The sequence below is a fragment of the Eleutherodactylus coqui genome, chromosome 12 (assembly GCF_035609145.1).
Source record: "Eleutherodactylus coqui strain aEleCoq1 chromosome 12, aEleCoq1.hap1, whole genome shotgun sequence".
NCBI lineage: Eukaryota > Metazoa > Chordata > Amphibia > Anura > Eleutherodactylidae > Eleutherodactylus > Eleutherodactylus coqui.
This window is the reverse complement of record NC_089848.1, coordinates 57,760,003-57,786,032: the sequence shown is the minus strand read 5'-3', so window position 1 is coordinate 57,786,032 and position 26,030 is coordinate 57,760,003. Positions and strand designations below refer to the sequence as shown.

The following is a 26,030-nucleotide window of genomic DNA, read 5'->3' as shown; positions in this document are numbered from 1 at the left end:
GCTCAGTCGCCCCGCCTCTCTGACTCGAGGTGGTATGATTTGTATACTCAGTGCCAGAATATAAAAGTTGATTTTTACTGCAATTACAAATATTTAACAGTATGCGTGACAAAGGGCATAGAGCGCTATCAGGGATAACTAGCTGATTGGTGGGGGTCTGACAGCTGGTATCCCCACCACCACCGATAGCCAAAATGGGGGTCCTGAATTCCCCTGGCAAGATGAATGGAGTGGCAGCACGCATACTTGTCCACTGCTCCATTGATTTAAATGGGAGAACAAAAATACCTGAGTTTAAGCATGTGAAAGTATTGAACTGACCTATGTTCCACTTGTTATTCAGGGATTAGTACAGTTTAGTCCAAAGCTCGTAAAAGCAGCGTATACTGGATTGAACTGGGCCTTGCCAATGGGGGCTTGAGCATTTCCTGGAAGCCATATTAAGTCATTCCTTACTCTTATCAATGTAGTTTATGATTGGATAGCACACCCAGTTGGGTTGGCTAACATGCCCAGCCAGCCCCCTTTTGTCATTGAATGATTTACTATAATATAGTTATACTTTTTATTACTTTTTTTTTACTTTTGCATTAAAACTCTTGAATGTGATCTACTTCCCTTCAGAAGAGCTCTGGAACAAGACCTAATCGCTCCATTTTGTGTTCCTCTCTGATACACCTAACAAAGAAATTAGGCGTACCTGGTTGATGAAGCTTCAGTACCTCTTAAGTACCACCTAAATTAAGAGATTTCTCTGACAAGCGCTCAGCCATCTCTGTTGCTCTCATTGAAATGAATGGCAACGCTGGAGATAACCAAGTGATTGAGTTTGACTATTTTTGGCACTCCCATTGAAATTAATGGCACGTTGGATGAGCATGTAAACTGCCGTTGCATTCATTTTGCCAGTCTCTCAGGTGTATACAGAACCCTCATTTTGGCGATCACTGGGGGTCCCTGTGGTCAGAGCCCCGCCAATCAGTTCATTATTCCCTATCCTGTAGATAGGGTATAACTTAATCTTACTGGAATACCCCTTAAAGTGAGCAAGATTCACTTGAATGGAGATAAGCTGCAATACCAGACACAAACCCTTTAAAGGGGCTTCCACATCACAGAATGTGATGACATATTGCTATGATATGCCATCTCGCTAATCCTGAGAATGAAGGAAGGAGGCTCCACAGCTGCCAACTTTGAAGGGGGTGCAGTGCTAAACCCGCACTGTAGTCCCTTCATTTTCAGAACTGTTGAGGGACCTGGCAGCCAGACTCCTGCCTGTCAGAAAGCACTTTTTGTGGTGGGAAATCTATATTACAAGCTAATTCTGTGGCAAAATCCCCAAAAAGTAAATCGGAATTTATTCACATGTGGATTTTGCAGCAAATTTCGCTTAGGACCATGCAATGGCTGAAAATTAACCCTTTCCAATCCACTGTCTGATGTCTGAAGACGTTATGATTTAAGGCTGTACAGCTTTGATGTTGGAAGACGTCCGTCGGGGTTCTCTTACTGTATATTGCCAGCCTCTCTGCTGTCGGAGCCTATCCAACGTGTCACCTCATGCAGTACTGGCTTTAGCCAGCAGATAGCGCCGTTGTATAACGGCAGAAAAAGAGTAAGCCCCCTAGGAAAACCAAGATACAAATTGGACTGGAAAGGGTTAATGTGCAATTTCCATGAGCAAAATGCATTGGGTAAGGCATGTGACGATTTCAATTGTCTGCAACAATTATGGCACATAGGACACCGAAAACAGGCTGATTGTATTTTTAACTTATTTTTCAGCTTGTAGACAAGTTGCGCAAAGGAATTAGCTTTTGTTGATTCTGTCATTTTAAATGTAATTTTTAAACCGATGCCTTTTCGTCTTCTCATTTCCTTTACAAATGTCTAATAATGAGGCTTCTGATGTTGGGTAACGGCAAACAGCGTGTTTTGCTGTTCTTCTTTAGTAACCCAAGAGCTGACTTCATTATTCTGTTTGAAATAAAGATGACATAAAAATGTACAAAATGTTGTGGCTTCTATTGATCATACACTGATTATGGAAAAAAGCGCGACAGCGCATGGCACTTTTTTTTGTAGAATTCTCAAGGAATCCATAAGAAGTAAAACCTGTGAGCTGTCGTGTAATGCACCTATAAGATTCTGTGGGCCCATAACCCACGGACATATCTTGGGTTACACCCATACATCCCTATGCTTTGCCTGGGTCTGCTTTTTTCATTTCTGCACGTCATCCATTTTTTTCTTATACGCAAAAAAAATGCAAGGAGGCTCAATTTTTCTCTAGCATTGTTTTCATGGTGTGGGAAAAACTGAGCCAGGCTAGCTTTTTTTTGTGAACCCATTGACTTGAATGGGTAACTATTGTCCAGGAAATCTGCTCAAAAGAGGCCATGGTGCGATTTTTTTACATTGACCCTATTGACTATAATGAGTCAGTATGCTGTCCATGTACAGTTGGCAGGGCTTAATTGAATGCTGGTAAAGGTAGACTATACTGCAGTACTGAAGTATTGCACTATATTGTAAAACCAATCAATCACAAGTTCAAGTGCCCTATGAATACTAAATAAATTAAAAATAAGTTAAAGATTTTTTAATTAGTACAAAAAAATAGTAAAACCCTTTCCTCATTTTTACTCTAAAAAAATCAAAACAAAAAAAAAATCCCCAAACATATTTGTCTGTAAAACTCCAATCTATCAAAAAAATGCATTATTTATCTTGCACAGTGAATGCCATCAAAAAGAATACACAATGCCAGAATTGCAGTTTTCTGATAACCTTTCTCTCACAGAAAAACAAATGTATAAAAAGTGATCAAAAAGTTGTATGTACACCAAAATGGAACCAACATAAACTACAGCTCACTCCACAAAAAAACAAGGCATCACATAGTCTGGGCTCTTTCACACGAGCGTATATCAGCCCGCCGTTTTCGCGGTCGGCCGATATATGCTACGATTTGATGCAGTGGATTTGAAATGCATCAGATCATGTGGTCGTATTCCCGCACCATAAAAGCGCTCAGCCGGCCATTATAGTGCCGGGCGCTTTTATGTCGAGCCCAAAAGATAGTCCTGTAACTATTTTTTGGGCCGGAATACGTCGACCATTGCATGGGCTCCTATGGGAGCCAATGACAGCAGCCAGAGAAGGGAGGTGGGAGGAAGTTTAGCAGCGTGACTACTAAATTTCCTCCCCCTTCTCTCCTTCCCTCCGGCTGATTGCAATGGGAGGGGGCAGAGCGGAGCGCCGCCGCATCCTGCCTCGTCCCATTGCTGGCTGCAGACAAGGGGCGAGAGCTTAGCTCCGCCCCCTCCTATTGCAAACAGCCAGAAGGGAGGAGAGAGGAGGTGAGCCAGCAAGGGGAAGGGAAGAGGCAATGGCATGGCGGCCTCTGCGTATATGTGCCAAGGCCCATACCCTCTGAACGAGCGCACAAACATTAGATTTGTGCGCCCGTTCATGAGTTTTTACTCCTTAGATAGTAGCGTATATCGGGCGACTGTTTAAATGGCGGCTGATATACGCTCGTGTGAAAGAGCCCTCCTATTGACAGAAGATAAAAAAAAGTTATGGAGGTGAGAAGATGGCAAAAGAAAGTAAAGATTTTTTAATAGTAGTACAGAGAAAAAAATATATAGATTTGCTATTGGTGTAAAAGTACAGATCCACAAAGTTAATGTTATTTTTAATATACCGTTTACGCTGTAAAAACCCCTCTAAACTGGTGGAATTGTAACTTTTCCATTTTACCTCACTTGGAAATTTCTAAAAGTGTTTCAATACATCATATGGTACTATAAAAGGTATAATTGAAAAATACAACTCACGCCGATAAAAAAAAGTCTTCATACGACAATGTTGATGGAACAATAAAAAAGTGAGAAAAAAATGGCTGCTTATTAAAGGGGCTTTACCAGAGTTTTATCCACAGGATAGGTGATTAGAGTCTGATCATTGGGGATCTCATTGTTGAGACCCCCCCATGAATCCTGAGTACAGCAGTCCTGTGTCCCTATCTTCTCCTCACTGCACCCACCTGCAGGGAGGAGGGAATTGAATGAAGCATCACCCCTCCATTCATTTCAGGGGGGCTGACAGAAATACCCAAGTACAAGCGGGATCAATTTAACTCAGTTTTTCTGCTCCAAGAATGGAACGGAGAGATGGAAAGCCCTAACAGATGTAAACGAGCCCTTAGTCAAACAAGTGAACTTAAGGCCCATTTACATGGAGTGATGATCGCTAAAAGGCGATCATTTTAGTAATAATCGTTGCGTCTAAATGCGCGCCCATGGTGCACTTTTTGTGCACTGCTAGCTGATCATTAAATTCAGTCCAACCTAAAAATCGTCCTTCAGCCTTATCAGCAGTTTTCCATGGGGAGTGCTGATAGCATTGTTTTCCACTGGAGAACAAAAGAACTGAAAGCTGATAAGAGCCCTAGGGCTATTAACTGCTTTCAGCTAAGGCTTCATTTGCACACTTAATGGTTTATGCAAAATGATCGCTCAAAGCTGTCACTGAAACTGTCATTTGAGAGATCTTTGAGCGATCATCGGGCCGTGTAAATGGGCCTTTAACTCCTTAGTGACGAAGCCTATTGGCGACTTAACGACTAACTAATTTTTGTTTCTTTTCAACGTCACTTTTTACTTTTTCAGATGACATAGCCAAATGAGGGCTTGTTTTTGAAGGACAAGTTGTATTTTTAATGGCTTTATTTTTGGGTACATATAGTACAAAGTACTGTATACATTTTATACCTTTTTTATGGTGATTAGGGGAATTAAAAGAAATTCTGTCATTTGGTTTTTTTTTATTGCATTTTTACAGCATTCAGTTTGCAAAATAAATATACAGAGGCTCCCCTACTTGTGAACAGGTTCCATTGCAGGAGCCTGTTCGCAAGTACATTTGTTCGTATATCCGAACAAATGGTTGTATGGAGGGGATCGTGGGTGGATCCCGCTCCATACAATGTCGAGTTCCGGCTGTTCTTACAGTCGGCACCAGTTCCGACGAGTCGCTCGTCGGAGCTGTTAACACTTTAAATGCCGCAGTCAGAATAGACTGAGATATTAAAAGCGTTAAGAGTTCCGACAAGCGGCGCAGCTCATCGGAACTGCTGCCACTGGATATTCCCTGTAGGAACAGCCTGCACCCGACGTTCAGGGGTCCTGTACAGTGTCAGCTTGATAGGCGCTGTTCATAGGCAGCCCTAGGGCCGTTCAGAAGGCCCCTGGCTGCCTAGCGACCTCCCAGTGTTCCGCGATTTGACCGGACAGGCTTGATAGAAGCCTGTCTGGTCCCTGCACAGAGTGATGTAATGCCATAGCATTATATCATACTGGGTAGGACAGATTGTTCGCATCTTGCGAAGTTCATAACTGGAATGTGGGCAAGCAGGGGACTATCTGTACTGTGATAACATTCTTCTCTGGGTCAGCACGATTCAGACATCAAGTTTAGAACGTTTTTTTTTTTATGTTTTGCAATTTTTGTACACAAAAAAACACTTCTTCATTTTAGAGATTTGCTTTTGTGTTGCCGCATTCCAAGAGCCACAGCATTTTTATTTTTCCGTCGATGGTGCTCTATAACGGCTTGTTTTTAGTGGGATGAACTCTGATGATAATCTGTTCAGTCACATCCGTCCTTCGGTCACTCCATGGATCGGTGTTCTCCACACATTCCTGTCTTTCACGGCTTCTTTCAGTTCGGCGATTGACATGTTGGTGGTGGCCTTCATTGTATCTGGCCATCTTGTTCTTTGTCTCCTGATCATCTCCTTCCACTGACCTGGCCGAGCATCAGTACTGTTTCAGGTGAGTTCGCGCGCATCACGAGGCCAAAAAAAGGGATGAACTCTAGACTTACTTTATCCAATTTTTGGGAACATACAAATTTTGATAGCTTTTTATTGCATTTATTTCTAGAGGCAAGACTATCAAAATCTGCGATTCTTGCATGTTTTTTTTCTATTCTTAGCAGCATTAAAATGTTTAATTCATCCTTCAGGCTGGTACGATTACATCAATACTAGATTTATAAAGGGGGGGGGGGGGGGTTGCAACTTTTAAAAGAAAAAAAATGTATTTTTTGTTCATCACTGCATTCAAAGACCCCTGACACTTTCTTTTTTTTGTCAATGGTGTTGTGTGTCTTTTTTTGGGATGAGTTGTACTTTTTAATGGTGCCATTTGTTGATCCATGCAATGTTTTGATCACTCTCTAGTCTGTTTTTGTAAGGATAGGCAAAATTAGAAAAGTGTTGCCATTCTTTTTGTACTTTTTTTTCATGGCGTGCTCTGTGCGGGTTATGTAATGTTCTAACTTTTCTAATGTTTTTTACATAGTAAAGGGGGAAAGGTGGGGTTTTGTGGTTTCTGTTTGTATTATTCTTCTTTTACCACTTTTTTAACTTTCTCTTTTTGTCCCACTAGGGGACTTGAATATTTGCACATCAAGATAGTAGTGCATCAGAAAGCCTATGTGGTCAGCCACAGACTGAGCCTCACAGGCTACCGTATCTGACAGCCCCAAAGGCTTTATTCAAGCCTCTGGGTGCCACAATAACCCATTGGGGTCCAATTCCCTCTGTCCACCTTTTACATGCACGGTCGTACTGACCATGTGTAAAGGCTTAAATAGCAGGAATCGAAGGTCTCTTTGGTTCCCGCAATTAGAGCAAGTGCCTGGCTGTCATCCGACAGCTGAGCGCCAGTTTCCCCGGGCACGGGAGACCTGCGCCTGGCTTCGTTTGTTTTTTTTACGGTGCTGTGGGACTCCATAATGCAGAATGCTACCCGTTCACGTGAGCCTGGCCTAACTTGGTATTGGATTGGAACCACAATTAGAAGCAAGAGGCAGGATTTTTGGTGTGAACGCTATACTTTTTACCTAAAGCCTCATTCACACAAGTGCGTCCAATTTTTGGTGTGTAAAAAACAACTTTCATGCTTCTGTCTGTTTGTATGACGTCTGTACGCATAGTGTGCATCTATTTGCCATTGTCCGTGTCATCCGTTTTTTTTTCTTGCGCAAAAAAAAAAACTGAAGGAGGTCCAAGTTGAGTAAACGCCCCCTGTGTGTATTCCACTTTTTTTTGGTGTATCCATTGACTTGAATGGGCAACTGTCGTCTGAGAGGTACGACCAGGACTGGCTGCCATTTTTTTTTCACAGTCTTTGTAAAAAAACGTATGCCTCTATAGCGTCATTGACTGTAATAGCTCCGTGTAGTGTCCGTGTGCATTCGGTTGCAAATACGGACAGGACGCGTACAGGAAATGTGCTTGTGTGAACCAGCCCTTACTTTTCCATACATCTAAAGAGTGATTGATTCAGAGGTCAGGCTACCCAATGAGATGTGAGAGCGGCCTCAGGGCGGTCTCACACGGGAGACAAAAACGGGTGATTTTCTGCCGGATGTGGAAGTCAGTAAAAAAGCAGATTATGAAACCAATGATTAAGGCCTCCTGTTCACGGGCGTTTTTGCTTTGTGTTCCCTGCGGTGATAATCCGGCCGCGCGGAATGCAATGCACGCTTTCCATCTGTTAGATAGGCTGACCGCGGAGATGCGTCACCTGGCTCCTGCTCCCCGGCGGCAGAGATCCGCCGCAGGATACCGCAACGCCCATGGACAGGCAGCCTTACAAGGGTTTCCTTCCCATCTGCAGTGTTTTCACTGATGCCATGTGGAATGGCAAAAGAATTGCGTTGCGCTCTATCTTTTTGTGATGTGCGATTTTTGATCTCCCATGTTTCCCTATGGAGCCTCCTTTGGGTTGGGATTTTAATTTTAGAAAGTCCTATTGACTTTCGCAGAAAAAAAAACCGCACAATTTTCTCACGTGACGCAACGCTGGCGGCAGCCATGCAGGATTACTAAAAAAAAAAACTGGAACAAAGACGTGATGGCAAACTCACAATCGCCCGCGTGAAGCTAGCCTAAGGCCGACTCCCGGATGTATTTGCGCGTGCGATACGCAGTGAATAGAAGCCGTCAATTCCAATGGTTCCTTCTCATGCGCGTATTGTGCGGGTGGATTTGAGCTGCACAAAAAAAAATGTTCCTGCATATTTGTGCACCGAAGTCCCTGGTAGAGGTCAATGGGGATCTGCGATACGCAAGGAGACGCGGGGAACGCTGCAGAATTGCGCAGAGAAGAAAAAAAACAAACTCTGAAGCGAATTAGCCGTATCAATCGCTGCAGTTGTTTGCCGCACCGTAATGAACACATCCTGCGGGCCGAAGAAGCACAGCAAAGTTCGCTGATATGCGTCCAAAAACTCATTCATTGCGCAAACGCATTGCACTAATTGTGCGCAAATCCTCATACGCTCTGCATTATTACACTCCAGCAGGGCTTCACACTGTATTATGAGGCGTCCATCATAAAACTCTTCCCTCACCCCCTATAGAGCAACAGCCATCCTCTAACCGTCCCTCCCCTCTCAGCAGCCATATTACCTGTGAGGAAGCGCTCACCTGGAGCGCCCCGCCCACTAACCCCCTGCGTCACCAGCGACGTCATTTCTCGGTGGCCCACGTGCCCCGCCCACCTCGCCTGACCGTTAGGTTAGAAAAAAAACAGAACAGTTTATCCATCGCCCCCCTAAAAACAGAAGTGAATCATAGAGACTATAAGCACAGCTAGAGCGTCCGCACGGAGCGCACAGGCCGCGGCGGGCGCCCTCCGGCGGGGATTGGCGCGCTCAACAGCTTCCTCCGAAAAGGTCTTGTCGCAATGACGTGGACGGCTGCAAAGCACCGCCCTCTACCCGCAGCCAATCAGCGCGGCGTTCGCCTGGGGTTTGGCGGTTACGCTACTGGAAGGAGGCGTTCGGGGCGCTGCGCTGTGTGACTGGACTTCAAGGAAGGAGACGGCACAACGGGCAGGAGGAGGAGGAGTGACCCCGCTCCCCCCTACCTACCGTCGGTGCGGTGTGTGAGCCTCTGCTGCAGGCCGGACACCCTCCCCCGAGGCTGGAGGAGCTGCATGCGGGGGGAGGACGCGACCCCGTTCTGCGCACCATGGTGTTCCTGAAGCTGCGGGAGCAGGTGAGAGCGGCCCAGGTTCCCGGGAGCTGTCAGCCAGGGCGGTGTGCTGGCGGAGGTGGGCATGTGCCAAGGCTGGGCAGTGCTGGCATGGCTGCTGGTACCCCTCCTCGCCATGTGATTTATTAGGGGGGGGGGCTGGGGTGCACATTGGGGGGCAGCATGCAGATCTAGGGGGCAGTGGGCAGATCTAGGGGGATTTTAGTAAGGGGCGCCGGGATCGTCTGTAGGTGGTGTGAAGCGGAGTCTGGCGGGTGCTGCGAGGCGCTCGGGCTGCCAGGAAGCGGCACATTGTGGTCGTTGTCCGCGTACCCCTATAATCCCGATGAAGTTGGGGTTACCGGTTGGGTGCGTGGCCTTCCCCGGGCTTGTAGACCACCGATACCGCCTGGCTGTGCTGAGGCCGGCAGCACACGGATGTACTTGTGGCGCAGTAAGCGGTGACTTCAATCGGTTCACTCACATTGGCGTATTTTTTTTGCCCACACCAAAAAAAAAAAGTTCTCTTCTCCTGCGTATCTGCGCCAAAGATCCTCATAGAAGTCGACGGCGGTGCCGGAACTGCACGGAATACGCAGGGAGAGGCGTGAATCGCTACGCAATTGTGCAATCAATGGCTGCGTCTGGTTGCCACAAATATATATATATACCCTCTGCGGGTGGAAAAAGGGCGGTGGAGTACAGTGATGTGCGAGCAGAAGAGTCGTACTGCGAACCTAAGGCGCGCAATTGTGCTTATTTCCGTTTGAAGGTGGCCTGAGGCTGTTTCTACACAGAAGTTGACGCGTGATGTCTGCGCCGCGAGAGGCACGTAAAAAGAGCGCAGTGTTTATACCGGGTGACACATACGAGCGACTCCTCTATTTTCGTTCACGCAGTGATTGAAAAAAATCGTAGTTTTTTTTTCTTTCTAATTTCTGGAACGATACGTGATTTTATTATTTTTTTCGCTTCTCACAAAACGTATCGCCATTGCGACAGACGCGCAGGTTTTAAGTGCGATATCTGTCCGCTTTTACTTGGACCGATCCCGCTATCGCCCGGGTAAATATAGCTTAACGGCTCAGGCACAGAGATGCCGCCCAGGTTGCCTGATGGGTCGCACTGGCACTTGGTGGGGCATCTCCTCCGTACACATCTAGAGGGCGCTCAGCAGGTGGCAGCTTGAGAGAGGCCTGTGCCACCTCTGATCGGAAGGGTATTAATATGGTGGCAGCATCAAATGCAAGGTGATCCAAAAAGAACGGTGACGAGGTAAAGCCGGTCCTGTCGTAAATTAGTGGACATCCAGCAGCCGGAACGACCTGAAAAGAGAGAAGAATGCTTTGTTTTTAACCCACCTTAGAAATGTGCGATGTGGGCGCCGTTCGTGAGACGGCAGATGTCAAGTCGGCGCTCCAGTTTTGTGCAGATGCGTCCCGGTATATCCTCAGCAATCCCACTGCCGCGGAGATGCGTTGGTGCGACCAACGGCGCCCACATCACACATCTGTAAGCTGGCTTATCTTCTCATGTCATTCTGGCTGTTGGTCAGTTCATGTGCGACTAAATCCGCTTTCGTTTTGCGCCATTCTTTGGGTCACCTCATTTTTGCTCAGTCCTGCCTTGCGTGCGTACCCTGAGATGTCCCGTCCTCCGTACATACAGATCTGGTGCCGGATGGTGACCGCTCTTATCACCGGCTCCTGGGAAAAGTTCAACTGCCGCCTAAAGTATCGATACAGTAAATGTAGCAAAACAATGGAGCATCCGCTTGGAGACTGCAGATACATTGTATCGAGTGAGGAACCCCTCTGCATGGATAACCCATAGCACAGCGATGTGAGCCTCCGTCTGACGCACTGTGTGTATGTGTGTGTGTTATATATATATATATATCATACACTTCTGATTTATAGTCGTGGGGACTGTATCCACCGCCAGGACTGCCTCAGCCTCCCATGACAAGTGAGACAATCTCACATTTATTTTCGGCTGAAGTGAGAGGGCCAGAATTAGAGGAGTCTGCGGCGCGGTCTATAAGGATGCATGACGTCTCTGTGGGGTCGCTGTGACAGTCCTGGGGATGTTCTGTATCCAGATCATCTGGTTTAGGATGTTGCATAATTCATGCATGCCTACCTGTTTGCTCTTGTTTGTGTTTAGCTGGTGCCTGTGATGTGACAGGTGCCTTTCCGCTGCCTCACTCACCTGGATGTGCGCATGAGTTGCATGCCAATCCCTCACCTGCCTGACTGCTTTCGCCGCCACTATTTACAGATCTGCTCTCTGTACATGCTTATATTTGGCCCTCTGGTTGATAATTAGTCAGAGTCGTGACTTCTTGTATTTACGTCTCGGTCTGCTTAATTCTGGACTGGGGCGGCATGGACAGTTCTATGCAGAAGTGTATTACTGTGCTACATGGGGTCAGCGTTGACCGCCTACTTATTATATCCCTTATGTAACTCGGATAGAGTCCTTGCCAAATACCGTATACATGTGTGCCGGAAGCTGAGTAACCCAGGCCCCAGATTGTGATCTCTCATCTGTTTTCATTCACAATCCCCAGGCCGGGCTCACACGGCCGTATGTGTAAAATGCTGCGCGAGTCCCGCAGCGTTTTACCGCTGTGGATCCGGCGCTCACCCCGCGTATCGCTGCATATGACCGTGATACGTGCTGCACGGCACATGACGACTTATCTCACGCACGCTGTCATGCGGTCTTTTTTTCTGTTTAAACTTCCCACGCTGTCACTTCACAGCGGCGTGTACGCCGCCTATACGCAATGTAATTGTGTGGGAACGGTGTTGATTACTCGCCCATAGAGAACAGAGGGCTCTCTTGTGCTTCATTCGTGGCAAAATACAGCATGCTGCCCCCTTTTTGTTGCGCTAACATATTACGCCATTCCTACACGCAAATGTTAGCAAAACTGCGTAATGTATTTGCCTGCGAATTACCACGTATCACACGCATTATACCCGGTAATCTTGTGAGCCCGGCCTCACTCAGTCTATTTCACTCTGGTCTGGAGGAGCGCCTACCGGTCCTGGGCAAAGACGGCCGTACTGCTGCTCTGACTACCCGATAAATAGAAGGACCTTCGGACCTATATATCCTGATATACATTCCGTTGATCATATGGTCCTCAGCGCAGTCTGCAGCGTTAATTTACTACCCCCCAAAAATGGAAACCTGACGGAAGCGAACAGAAGCCTTTTTGTTATGTTTTTTAAACCCCATGGAAATCAACAGTCAGAATGACATGACAAGATAGAACGCTTTAAGTTCTTAATGCACCTTACGGATGTGTGATGGCGGCACTAGACGACCAGAGGATATGCCGCGACACGTGTGGGCAGAACTGGACCACAGACTCACATCTGTAAGATGCATTACAACTTGAAATATCTTTTATGTCTTCATGTCATTCTGGCTGCTGTATGTCAATTCATGTATGAAGACGTCAGTCTTCGTTTTGCGCCATTCTTTGTGTCTCCATGTACTTTTATATGCACTGAGCGATGCCACTTGTAAAGGTGAGACACATTTTTACGTCCTGCCAACAGTTTCTGAAGCGTATAGTATGAATCTGCAGCAGACTTCACCCCGTTCAATTGAAGGTGTTGTAAGATCTCAGGCCAACCTCTTCCCATGCAGCAAAATAACAAATGGCGATATACTCACTGCTCCCGCCCAATCTACGGGACGTCGCAGGACTGGCGAAAACCCTTCGACTACAGAATGGAAGTCTAAACGGAGCCTTAATTAAAGAACCATTGCCACGCTGAAACGCTCGCCTGAGAAACCCCGTTGAAATCGATGGAGGCGTTATACAGCGTTTAGCGCTCTGTGCTAAACGCTATAAAAACGCCTGTGTAGGAGTGGCTTAAGATGGAAAAATTGACCTATTTTGGGGTGATTCTGTTCAGGAATCCCTCATTCTTTTCTATGGGAGCCCAAAAAAATCACCTCGCACTTAGATGTAAATGCGGGTTTCATGCGAGCATGACGCAAAAATTTTTTTTTACTATTGAAACATTTAATTTCCACGCGCGGGAAAATTTCACGTGCAGCTAAATGCGTTTCTTGCAAAACACGTCACTCTCAACTGGGCAGAAAGCGGGCGGACTCCATTATAGTCAGTGGGGTCCTCCTGGCGCTGCTCATGCTTTACTTTCTGGCACATTAGCGCAGGGAAATAGGACATATGGAACTAATTACACTAATTGGCCATTTTAATAGCTGTGGTTGCATGTTTCATTTTTTTCTTGTGTGTACAAACGCATACGATTTGCATGCGCAAGAAGTACAAAACGCAGAGGCGTGTGCAACAACGCAACGCCCAAAGTGTAAATTTGCCCATGTGAATCCAGCCGTAACCGATGACTTAGGTGGTCCCTGGATACGTGAAAGTCCTTGTTTAACACGGCAGCCAATCGCAGTGCAGTGATTAGATCCAAAGATGCACTTAGAAAATGAGCGCTAAAAATTAATGATTACAAGGGCAAAATGCCATTCGCTGCTTTGAAAACATGAAGGCGACGCTGCGGAGCGCATCGGAGGCTGCATAGAGATCCGCTGGCACTTCGCTGCACAACAAGTTTATATAAATAGATTTACTATGGGAATCCGGACAAAACGCTTTGAACTTCTGTCTTCCTGATCCCAGAATGTGGACATCTGTATCGCAGAGCGCTGGAAACGACTCGTTCTCTTCTCATTAAGAGGATTCAGCGTTCTTCAGGCAGATTTGGTTAAAATAATGTATAGCGTGTGAATTGCGCTGTACCAGTCTCCATGTTGGTACTCGCAGGAAAAATCGCCACATGTGGTATCTTAGCGCTTATTATGTGCCTCTTATATGCCAAGAGAGTACGTGGCGACTGGCGGCACGCAGAGAGTTGTAATATCATTGCGTACTAGCTGAATGTCGCACACATATGTCTCACAGGCGACCCGCTGCGAGATGCGCTAGTGTGAGCCCAGTCTAATGTTTACCTGCTGTTTATTATCATCTGTTGTGTTATAAATGTCAGTTTTATCAGGGGCGGCTATACTGTCTGCAGCTTATTCATAGTCTTAAAGTGTACCTAATACTACTTGATACAGTTCTTGTGATTTCTAGCTATTAAATGACTTTTATATGGATTTTTTCCACCAGTTTTCTCTGCAGGCTCCATCTCAAATTCTCAGCGTTCCCTGAGCTTGTGGGTGTAGGCCAGCTGCTACAATGTCTCCCATAAACAGCATGAAGAGGAGATTCTGATCCCCTGTTACTATTTCTTATATACAGGGAAGCAGTCACATGGAAGACCTTATAGAGAAGTACTGAGCAGTGTAGATGTAATTGTTTAGGGTGCTTTGACACACAGCTGATTAGGTGTGGATCTTGTTGCAGATCTGCAGTACTATATTAGGGAACTTAGGGAGGTTCTGTTATTGGGGGAAAAAAAATTCTATACTTACCTATTCCTCCCCGGTCAGTCTTTTTACCGCATCTTCTCCTCCCTTGTCGTCTTCTGTTTCCTGCAGTCCCCTCGGGTCACCTCACCGCGAGCCGGCTGATTCTTCTTCCTGTGACAAAGTGTCCATTTCCAGCATTCTTCTTCTTGCCGGACAATGTACACTACACTAGTGACGTGGCGTTGACAGCCTAGCAGGGAGTGCCAAGTTATTGCCAAGACTGTACATGCGCGCTGTCTCTCTGCAATAGTATATGAACTCTTGTAGCGAGACAGTACCCATGCACAGTCTCAGCAATAGCTCGGCATTCCTTGCTAGGCAGTGAACGCCATGTCATTAGTGACGTAACCTACACCGACCTGCAGGAAGGAGACTGCTGAGAATGGACGCTCCATAATGAAGAAGAGGAGCATCCGGCTGGCTTGTGGGGAGGTGACCCGGGGGACTGGAGAAGATCAGCAAGAAGCAGATTCAGTAAGACGGTTACCTGAGGGGGGGGGGGAATAGGCAAGTACTGATTCTTATTTTTTTCTTATTTTTTTCTTCTTTTTTTCTAATGACAAAACCACTTTACTCATCTGCTGGCGATATTCTGTCACGGCCGTGGACAGGGGGCCTTATAGTGAAGCCCTGACCACTAAACGCGTGTGTCTTTCTCTCATAGAGCCTCCAGGTTATTGTTGACAGGTAGCATTCAGGTTCTCCGTGGTGTAGTTGCCTGGGGAAGATTTGCAGACCATTACATTACCAGCAGCGTGGATGAGTTTCAAGAAATCTAACGCATGTGCTGCAGAAAAAAATCCATATCCCAAATTAACAAGCCAAGTGGACTGCGCTGCGCCGTTCCCATATCTGCGCTACGCTGTTTCTTTAAACTCTATTCACTTCTGTGTTGCATGGGAGTCACGGCAATGGCGTAGCACAGCCCTGCTCAGCTGCTTCCACATGCCTGGTTGCCACGTGCAAGTATATATTTTCATGGCCAAGATTGGTGTATACCTTAAAAAAAAATTGCATGCATGACGGGCCGGGTGATTAATCAACTTAATTCGCTGTTACAATATGTTGCATTCCTGATATTTGTCAGAATCGCAACATTGAGTTTGGCTTTGCCCTCACCAAGGGTTTGTCATCACAGGCGGGAGCTAGCATGTACTGAGCACAAGCTCCGCTCATTGGAAAATTGGCTCCTATCTGGTCATATACCTGTATGTGTGCATGTACCCACCTGTAGTTGCCTGCATGCCACGATGGAGCCCTGCCCAATAATAGATCGGTAGAGGTCGGCTGCCTGGGACCCTTGCTCATCAACTGGTTTTGAAATAGCCATGAACTGTCTGGATGACCCAAAATGCCATACATGGCATAGTAGCCAAGTACGGTAGTGCAGTGCTCTGCCATTGAAGTGTATGGAAGAGTGCTGCACTACTATATGAAGTCACTGTGCTACGGACTACTTTTTGAGGCTTCGGGCCAGCCCGCGCCCACTTCACACCAGCTGATTGGTGGTATTCTGAGCAGCAGGGCCCTGCTGATCTGCTGTAAATGAAATGATTATCAGTAGTATTGGACCACAAAACCCCCTTTAAGAGCCTGTGCATCCGGCTAATTAACGCTGATTCCGACACTAATTTTTCCATTCTTATATTTCCCCTGCTATTGTTTTCAATGGGAATCCGGACGCAGTTCATGTGACTTTAAATCCTAATTGCGGGGGAAAGGAAACTACCATACGAGTTCTTGCTACAGATTCCGCAGTGGGTTGGCCATAAGCTGATTAGCATGTTGAATGGAGATTAAAGGGGTATTCCGATTATAGAGGGAAAAACCCAAACATTCAAGTTTACACTCATCCAATGAACGGGTAACAAATTCATCGACAGCTGGGACCCTTACCGATCCCGAGAATGGGGGACCTGTGTTCTTCACATGTCATAGTTGAAGATGTGGGCTCCCATTTCTGTAGTGTAGAAGGGAATGGAACCGTTGGTCGCAGCAGTGACTTTGTTCTTCACAATAGGGCAGACATATAGCCGAGCTGCGCCATTTAGATCCATGGCATGGCAAGCTACAAATTGGGGGATGAAATCCACAGGCCAGCTTCAAATTGTTACCAGAGTTTATGGCTTCTTTCTTTGAGGGGGAAAAAAAAAATATCCGATATTTGAACGTGACCCAATTCCACTACTTAAAGGAGATGTCCCGAGGCAGCAAGTGGGTCTATGCACTTCTGTATGGCCATAATAATGCACTTTGTAATGTACATTGTGCATTAATTATGAGCCATACAGAAGTTATAAAAAGTTTTATACTTACCTGCTCCGTTGCTGGCGTCCTCGTCTCCATGGTGCCGACTAATTTTCGCCCTCCGATGGCCAAATTAGCCGCGCTTGCGCAGTCCGGGTCTTCTCCTCTTCTCTATGGGGCTCCGTGTAGCTCCGCCCCGTCACGTGCCGATTCCAGCCAATCAGGAGGCTGGAATCGGCAATGGACCGCACAGAAGCCCTGCGGTCCATGAAGACAGAGGATCCCGGCGGCCATCTTCAGCAGGTGAGTATGAAGACGCCGGACCGCCGGGATTCAGGTAAGCGCTGTGCGGGTGGTTTTTTTAACCCCTGCATCGGGGTTGTCTCGCGCCGAACGGGGGGGGGGGTTTAAAAAAAAAAAAAACCCGTTTCGGTGCGGGACATCTCCTTTAAAGCGACCCTCCAGTTTCGGTACAAAATTATATCCCTGGGCCAGAAGGTAAGAGAAACGGACTACCTGCAGTTGTTGTTCTCTGCCTCCTCTTCGATCTGCTGGTTCCAACCCTGTTTTCAGCCATCCAGGATGTTTGCAGCAATGTACTATGTAATATACATTGTATACTGCACTCTGATTGGCCAGTGCTTATCACGTGAGCCACACCGGGCAATCAGAATGTGATGCATTGGTAATTAACACTGCTAATGCACTGTGGAGGATTAAGTAGTCTGAGGATTGCGTCAGCCACCTTACATATCTGAAACTGGAACTGGCAGATCAGGGAGGTGGCAGAGAAGGACTGCAGGTAATGTACAGGTACCCTTCTCCCCCACTGGTCCTGGGACCGAATTTTGTCCAAAAACTAGAGGGTTGCTTTAATCCACATAACTTGTTCCCACCCCCTGTTTTTTTTTTTTTTTACATTGGACACATTCACCCACTACAAGACGCTGGAGAGAAGACTTCAGACTTTTCTTATCACAAAACAAACACCAATCTTTTGCAGTGTGGGCCTTGTGTTAGTGCTGAGAGTAAAGGCTTGAAAAAAATATGCAAGTGTTGGCATTCCAAGTCTATTACATCTACGGCTTTATAGATTTATATGCAGTTTGTTAAAGAGCGCTTATCCTTATAATATGGTCCATTATGTGGTGTTAGTGTATGTTGACACCACCGGAAGCTAGGGGTTTGACAGGAGGAACGCCCCTCTCACACCCCTAGCTCCTGATAGGGTCAAGAAGCAAAGGTCCTGGGGGGACCTGGCAGCTGGGGAAGCCACTTATAGTGCAGGGAGAAGCCGAAGAGGGAGACATGCTGCTGGAGGACTGACACCCGGGGCCGCAGGAGGAGCCGACAGTGCGGGACTTCTGCCGGGAACACCAATGCCAGTGCACCTGCCTGCTTGCCCCTTTAGGGGGAAGCAACTTTGCCGGTGGTGCTGCACAAGACCGGCACCCGCTGACACGACTTACAGCGCTCCCGGCTTCTTTGGCTGCAGGGCTGGGAGCGGTAGCACGATACCACGGTGCCGGGTGACAAGTGTAACAGTTAGCCTTATATTACAAACTGTAAGGCTAACTGTGACACTTACCCCTCACCCTAAACCCTCCATCCATGACACAAATCGTACAACTGCGCCGGGTGGAACGGAGGTGAAGGGCTCCATGGATGTTAGCTGCTGCATGAGCTTTGTGGACCTGCAGCCCATCCAGCTCTGCAGCCAATCACGCAGAGGGGGCGTCACCACCCTCTCAATCTTGACTCCACCAGGACTTCCTGGTGGCGTCAAGATACACTAATACCCTATTATGTATCAAGTTTTGTTCCTTTTTTTTTTTTATTTTGATGATTCTTTTGATTTTTCCATGTCACCATGTTAAAATATCCTGCAGTCTTGCAGTTTTTACTTTAGTGGGTTGAGACTTCCTGTTTTGGAGAAAAAAAGTTTTCAGTAGATATATTTTTACAGGCCGGATTACAGTGAAGGATAAGACCTGCCTTAGGTAACATAGGACCCATTATTCACAATCGGTAATGGTCGCAGCTTATTTTCTCACCTCCTAGAATGAGCTCTATACAGCTCACAGGGTTTGCCCATGTGTATTGGAGTCTCTTCCAGGCACCAGTATCCAATGGCTCATGTGTCTGCAGAGTGGAGTTGCAGCACAGGCAAGATGGCGACTGCATATTGCGTACACTCAGTCACACGGGCGTATTTGTGCGTGCAATACACAGAAAATAGAATCCATTGATTTTCAATTGGGTTCGTTCACAAGCGCGCATTTTGCATGTACAATCGCATCGCACAGAAAAACCACCGCAGCGTGCTCCAGTTTCCTGACATCTAGAACGCGTTAAACTAATTGACCGTTTCAATGGCTGAGGGCATCGGTATGTGCTTTTTATTTATTTTTTTGTGAACACAATTGCGCACGACTTGCGTATGCAAAAAGTACAGAAAGAAATGCTGTTGCACACGCAAATATGCAATATACGCTAATTTTGGTGCCTACTTCGACCCTTTGTGATGGTGCTTGGAGTCCTCCTTCGGCCTTTTATGAACTGAGCTTCTGACTTTCAGGTTGACCAATGCTGCATTTTACAAGCAGAGGTAGTTAATGGGTAACCTGGGATCTGGGGAGAAACATTTGGCGCGCGGTGCAGCTGCCTTCCCGTAGAAGGTATCTCTGAAGTGATAGCCGTGCGCTCCGCCTCTTGGGAACAGACTTTCTTGCGCTGCAGATCTTCGCTGTATTGTTATATTTGGAAGGCAGTTGTGTTGGCCGTTTCATGAACTTCACTTCCTTTTAAGATTTGCAGCTCGATGTGTCCCTAAAATAGACATGTTTTTATATCTGCACACTTTTAATGCTTAAAGTCATGTAGCCGGTGGAAGTCTGACGGCTTGTTTGTCATTCGCCGTATACGTCTTCTCAGAAATATTAAATTATTGCGACCGACGATGTAACGGCGACACATTCAGCTTTTATTCCTAGTTAAAGGGTCAGCTACCTGGTTTCCCTGAAAATAAGACATACCCTGAAAATAAGACATAGCATGATTTTCCAGAATTTTTGAGGATGCAAAATGATTTTTCAGGCTTTTTTGAGGATGCTTGAAATATAAGCCCTACTCCAAAATTAAGCCCTGCTAACAGTTTATTTAAATTGACTTTTTTTTAAATTGTGTCCAGACAGCTATACATGTAAAAAAGTTAAACCTTTTTGAACAAAAATTAATATAAGCCACTGTCTTATTTTTGGGGAAACACTGTAGGAGTCGCCGCCGAATGTTCATTAGGAGATTTTTTTAAGATATGGAAGAGGGTGAGGCTACCTTCACATCTGCGTCACAGATCCGGCACAAAATACCGGAAGAAATGGCACTGCATTCAGCGCTTTTCTTGCGGGACAATGCTTGACAGCTGGGTGGAAGCCTAACAGACCCCATTATAGCCAATGGGGTCCGTTCGGCGCTGTTCGTTTCTGTCATAAGACAGACCCGTTCGGAACCGATTTCCTGTTCCTTGAAGGAAATATAATTCACGCCGCGGATGTTAAGGCGGCCTTGCGGATGTCACTAACGAATCATGCACAAGAGTTATAGGCATTCCTAGGAATATTGCTTGAGAATACCTCCGAAATACGGCGTCAATAAAATGTGCCGCAGTTTATTTTTCTGCCACATTTTATATGGACGCACGACAACATCTGTGGGTGTAGTATTATGGCTCAATGGAACATAGTAACATAGTGTGTAAGGCTGAAAAAAGACACGTATGTCCATCTAGTTCAGCCTACTGCCACCTAATGTTGATCCAGAGGAAGACAAAAATCCCAATGAGCTAGAAGTCAATTTGCTTAATTTAAGGGGAAATATTTTTTCCCGATTCTAAGTCTGGCAATCAGAATAATCCTTGGATCATGGATCCTTCTGAAGTAATTGGTGACCATAAGCTATAATGTTGTATCGCTCATGAAAGGCGTCCGGGCCCCTCTTGAACTCCTTTACTGAGTTCGCCATCACCATGTCCTCAGACAGAGTTCCATAGTCTCACTGCTCTTACAGTAAAGAACCCCCTTCTATGTTGTATAGAAACCTTCTTTCTTCTAGATGTGAAGGATACCCCCAACTCAGAACTTGAATAATGCCACATTGATGTATAAATGGCACTCCCTAATTAGAAAGAGGCTTCAAGTTCTCATGAGTTCTCAACCACACAACCACATTACCCCTCCCTCCCCTGCAGACAGTTTTGGCCTTTCTTTTTTTTAATCTGACGTGTCATTTTAACTGCTGATAACTTTTATAATGCTTTTACTTATGCAAGTGATTCTGAAGGGTGGTTTTATATCTGTGGCAGGGATTCCGCTTTCCCGCACCAGTCACTGGGGGCTCAGCACCGGTTACTACACAAGTTGGAACCGCAGCTACCCTCCAACCCCTGTGTATTGCGGCGCTGACAGCATGCGCCCGATCAGCTGATTGGCTCGGGTCCTGAGTGATGGACTCCAGTCAATCAACTATTGATGACTTATGTGGGGGTCTCGTCATCAATGGGTTTTCCTGGAAGACCCTAATTTATAAAGTAGGTCAGAAAATGACCTACCTTATAAATTGTAAACCTATTTTAGAATTTTTGGTGCAAATGTTTTAGAATTTGCGGTCACAGCCTGTTTGGTGGGTGGTTGACTTACATTAGGCAGAATACAGCTGCAGATGAGAGAATGAAGAGTGAAGCTGCTGGACTGCGGACCACGTGATACATGGAGGCTGGCTTCACATTCGCGATAAAATCGCAATCGCCAGTGGGCCGGAGCCCTAATGGTCAACAGCACAAGAAGTCAGAGCAGGTCTAGGGAAAACAATGGTACACAAGCTTAGTCAACCCTTGTCATTGCGTTTGCGCGTGATCTATTAAGACTGAAGACCATTTGCAGGCCTGTCCATCCAACCCGGGAGCCGCGCCTGCCGCTAGTAAGCAGAGAAAATCCGACTCTTCTCCAAAAAATCAAATTCTTTTCCCCTCGTTTGCGTACCGCACGGGGTAACTTCAGATGAAGATTGTAAAGGTATCAGTGAAGCTACAAACACATTCTTGAGTGACTTTGCCTTGTCTGTGTCAGCATTACTATAGCATTAGATTAGCTTAGATTGCATTATGAAAGCCTGGTGATGGGTTCCTTTTAGGAACGCCTTAAATTTCAGGTTCTGACACAAATGGTGCAAAAATAATATATCGGTTGTCATTATTGTCAAGTTTTGTGTTTTCATATTCTGTGAGGGATTTCAGGCTTTGACCTTCCAAGTATTTGGATGTGGTGACTGCATCCAGCTCCATGTGTTAATAAGCATATAGGGAAAATACCCGATTACAAAATGTATAATGGATAAAAAAAAACAAAAAACAAAGGCCGGTCATCAGGTAACAACTTAAAGTCCTTTTACAAGCAAAGATAATCTTTCAAAGGGCTGAAAGATTTAGCGATGTATTTGCATAAAGTGTTAATGGCTTTAATGTCCATTAACACTTTATCATCTTCATTTGCATGTAAAAGGAGCTCCAGGAGCTGTTTGCAGAGCCCAGCGTGTGTTTAATTACAATAATTAATGTTCTCATTATGCCTTTGGGAGAACATCCTGCAGTCTTATGACCACATTCGCTTCAGATCTACCAAAAAGAATTAAAGGGGACTTGTCACCATGTTTAACCCTTCTAAACCATGTGATACTATTAGACATGAATAAATACGGGTCATTTCATGCAAAATGATCACCAAAAAATTTGCTTTTCAACCCAGCCGTCTCAGATATTCGTGAAGTTTGTTGGATGGTGGAAGGCATGACGTAAATTTTAGTCCTTAGTGATGCACCGTACTCATAGAGCAGCTTGTAGACGTGAGAAGAAAAAATTTGTGTTTACCAGGTCGACAAGAAGATTCATAATTTTGATTCTAGTTTTCATAGAACTTTCATCTTGGGCTCGTATTGAAGCTAATGGAGCACATGGTTCAAAAAAGTTTTATAATATATTACCTTCATTTCAAGGTCACATGATGTGAAGCTTGACCTTGAATATCTTAAAAAAAAAAAAAACTTCAAAAAAATGTCATACGTGTAAATACAGTCTCTCCTTGGTGCAAGCTTTTATTTTAGAACGGCATTGGAGCATAAGTGAACTGATATTTAAAAGGTTGTCCCACCACTTACAATTGCTTCACAACCATTATGTCCTTCCTGGTTGCTACATAGCAGGACATGTGACTGCTGAAGGACACCTATCCGAAATGAATGATGCTGCCTGATCTCAAGTATCCAATATTGCCCACCAGCGTTTTCCTCTTGTGCGCACAAATTTCTACAGAATCTCAGAAACTTTGCTATATACAGTAGATGGCGGGATATTCAAAGTCTTCAATATTACGCTGAACATTTTCCTCAAATTACTCCCCAATTTATAGATGCCTCTATATATATATATATATATATGTGTGTGAACCTCCATCTTTGCTTCTGAGAGACTCTGCCTCTCTAACATGCTCTTTATACAGTCATGTGACTTAGTAGAAAATTGACCCTCTAGCTGTTTTTCATTGGTACCGCTTACTATTCCAGCCTTTTGTTAGCCCTCTCCCAACTTTTAGCAGATATGTTGCTGCCATCAATTTCTAAATGAATTACATTTTTCCATTTCAGAAAAAAAAAAATAATCAGTCCCCCTCTGATATGTGATCCGTGTCCAATTGTGAATAAAATATGGTTATATAAGATTTCCAAATCACTGCATGTTTTTTTTTTTCTCCCTTTACATTTATTAACATTTTACGCAGCATCACAACTTTTCGGTATTTTTCGTTGAGGGTTTTAAATAAAAATATCAAATTTTATTGCTCCATATTCAGAAAGAAAAAATACAGGCAGCGTTTGGACTAGAACCTAGTCTTTATCAAGCCTTGATAAAATTTGATATTTTTATTTAAAACCCTCAACGAATGCTGCCGCTTCCTTCTCTTTGCATTACGATACGGGGATTGGAGGTCCATAATCCCATTTGTGGTTTGGCATACATTCTTTCAATGCTTCTGCGCTCTTGCGCAGTATTTGGTGTGCTGCAGGACTTTTCCTTGGATACTTCTGAACTTTTCGGTATTTGGGATTGTATGTACAATGTATAATGTGATATATTTAAAAAAAAAAATTAGCTGCGTGCTTTTCAGTCTCCATACTTCCTATGGCTCCATCTCCTTCTGCACCTCTCCATTTTTGGAGAGACTGTCAGCAGGGTTAAGCCTTTCTTTTTTTCAACTTTCTACCCTGTTTCCCTGAAAATAAGACATACCCTGAAAATAAGACATAGCATGATTTTCCAGAATTTTTGAGGATGCAAAATGATTTTTCAGGCTTTTTGAGGATGCTTGAACTATAAGCCCTGCTAACAAGTTAATTAAAAAAGTCAATTTAAATAGTGTCCAGGCAGCTATACATGTAAAAAAGTTAAACCTTTTTGAACAAAAATTAATATAAGACACTGTCTTATTTTCGGGGAAACACTGTAGCTTTTTATGTGTGTATGTTTTCTATGCGTTCCAGGTGAGAAATAAAGTTGGTAACCGAAAAGTTCCCTTCCTTGTATTCTCCAGGCTAGCCCACCTTCCTCTGTCCCAAACTAGTTTTTCTTGTCTGTTATTAGTTGGACACTGTATAGGAGACTGATTGTGGGTTTGGCTTGTATTTCAGAAGCTAGTATGGTCCTCTCTCAGCAGGCACACAGATCATACTCTGCTACCATACGACGCTGGGGATTTGCCTGCCAAGACTAACATTTTAGGCGTGTGCTATTGTTTAATTTTCATTTTAGCAACTATTATGGCAGCGATTCAAATCTCTCTTTTTCAGAACAATAGGAAGTATCCGTGTCAGAAGGAGAACGATTTGAAACGTTTCCTCCTGGAGGGTTCATCCCTGTGGGCTAACTGGTCCTTAAAGGGGTTTTCCAGTTGCATGTAAGCTGAAGTCTATATGTGGTAAAACCTTAAATGCAGCTCTCTCGTCTAATCTACTTTGGGAGACATTTCAAAGACATGCAGGGGGGAAAAAGTCGAGCACTCGCAACTAGTTACCAGGAATGTCGTTAGCTGGAATAACATAGTAAAGGCTATGGACACCTTTCGGGGTGCAGGATTTTTATTTTCACTTAAAGGGAACCTGTCATATCCTACAGTGTTTCCCCAAAAATAAGACAGTGTCTTATATTAATTTTTGTTCAAAAAGGTTTAACTTTTTTTTACATGTATAGCTGCCTGGACACTATTTAAATTGACTTTTTAAATTTACTGTTAGCAGGGCTTAATTTTGGAGTATGGCTTATATTTCACGCACCCTCAAATTCTGGAAAATCGTGCTATGTCTTATTTTCAGGGTATGTCTTATTTTCAGGGAAACAGGGGTATAGGCTCCATAAACTAATTTGTGCTTGTAGAAGAGGTCACACGGAGGTATGCTTTTTATACTTGCCGGTCTTCCTGTTCCGGCAACTGGTGGAAGCCGGCGCTTGCTCAGTCAGTGTGACTCTCTTCTGCAGGCTGTACGCACACTTACCTGTAGAGTCATACTGAATGACCTAGCGCCAACCTCCACCGGTGATAAGTATGAAGAGCACATCCTGAACTTCTCCTTTCTTGCAATATACGGTAAGCACCATAACTTAGGGAAATGCAGATTATAGAGAAAAAAAACTTGTACAACCCCTTTAATTGTGTGAATGAGTTTAGAGTTCCTTTGTTATATGGGGTGATTACATGTGGAGGGAAATTTCTCAAAATGAGCTCTGATTGATGATGCAGCGTAATGTTCGGAAGGCAAAAGTTTTTATATGTAACTCTTTATTTTTTGTCCTTTTTGATCGCTTTTGAAGTGGCTTGTCTTACCTCTAGCGTGTGCCTGTTTACACAAGGAGATACAACGCTGACACATATCATTAGGTTATCATAAGATTTGATCGACAAACAAGCAGATTGTCCGCTATCCTTTACATTGACCCATGATTGGGAACATTTGCTTGATAAAATGATTTACTTGATAAAATGATTTACTTGATGATCCCTGGATAGAAATCCCTGTCTGGGCGTTCTGTTAATGGAGGGAGCAGACAATAGTCCTGTAGTGATCAGTGCTGATAGTAACATCAGGCATTGCAGTCCCATTATATATAATGCAGTATGGTAAAGGATCAACGTTAATCTCGCATATCTATTCT

General features: G+C 44.9%; 1 protein-coding gene across 1 annotated transcript in view; it reads left to right on the top strand.

Moving 5' to 3' along the window:
* Positions 1 to 8,856: 8,856 nt before the first annotated feature.
* ANKRD28 (ankyrin repeat domain 28) overlaps positions 8,857 to 26,030 on the top strand; it is a 121,347-nt gene continuing 104,173 nt past the window's right edge. Inside the window, exon 1 of the mRNA XM_066584843.1 lies at positions 8,857 to 9,082. Coding sequence (XP_066440940.1) covers positions 9,056 to 9,082 — 27 coding nt within the window. The 5' untranslated portion in view covers positions 8,857 to 9,055. The remainder of the gene's footprint in view (positions 9,083 to 26,030) is intronic.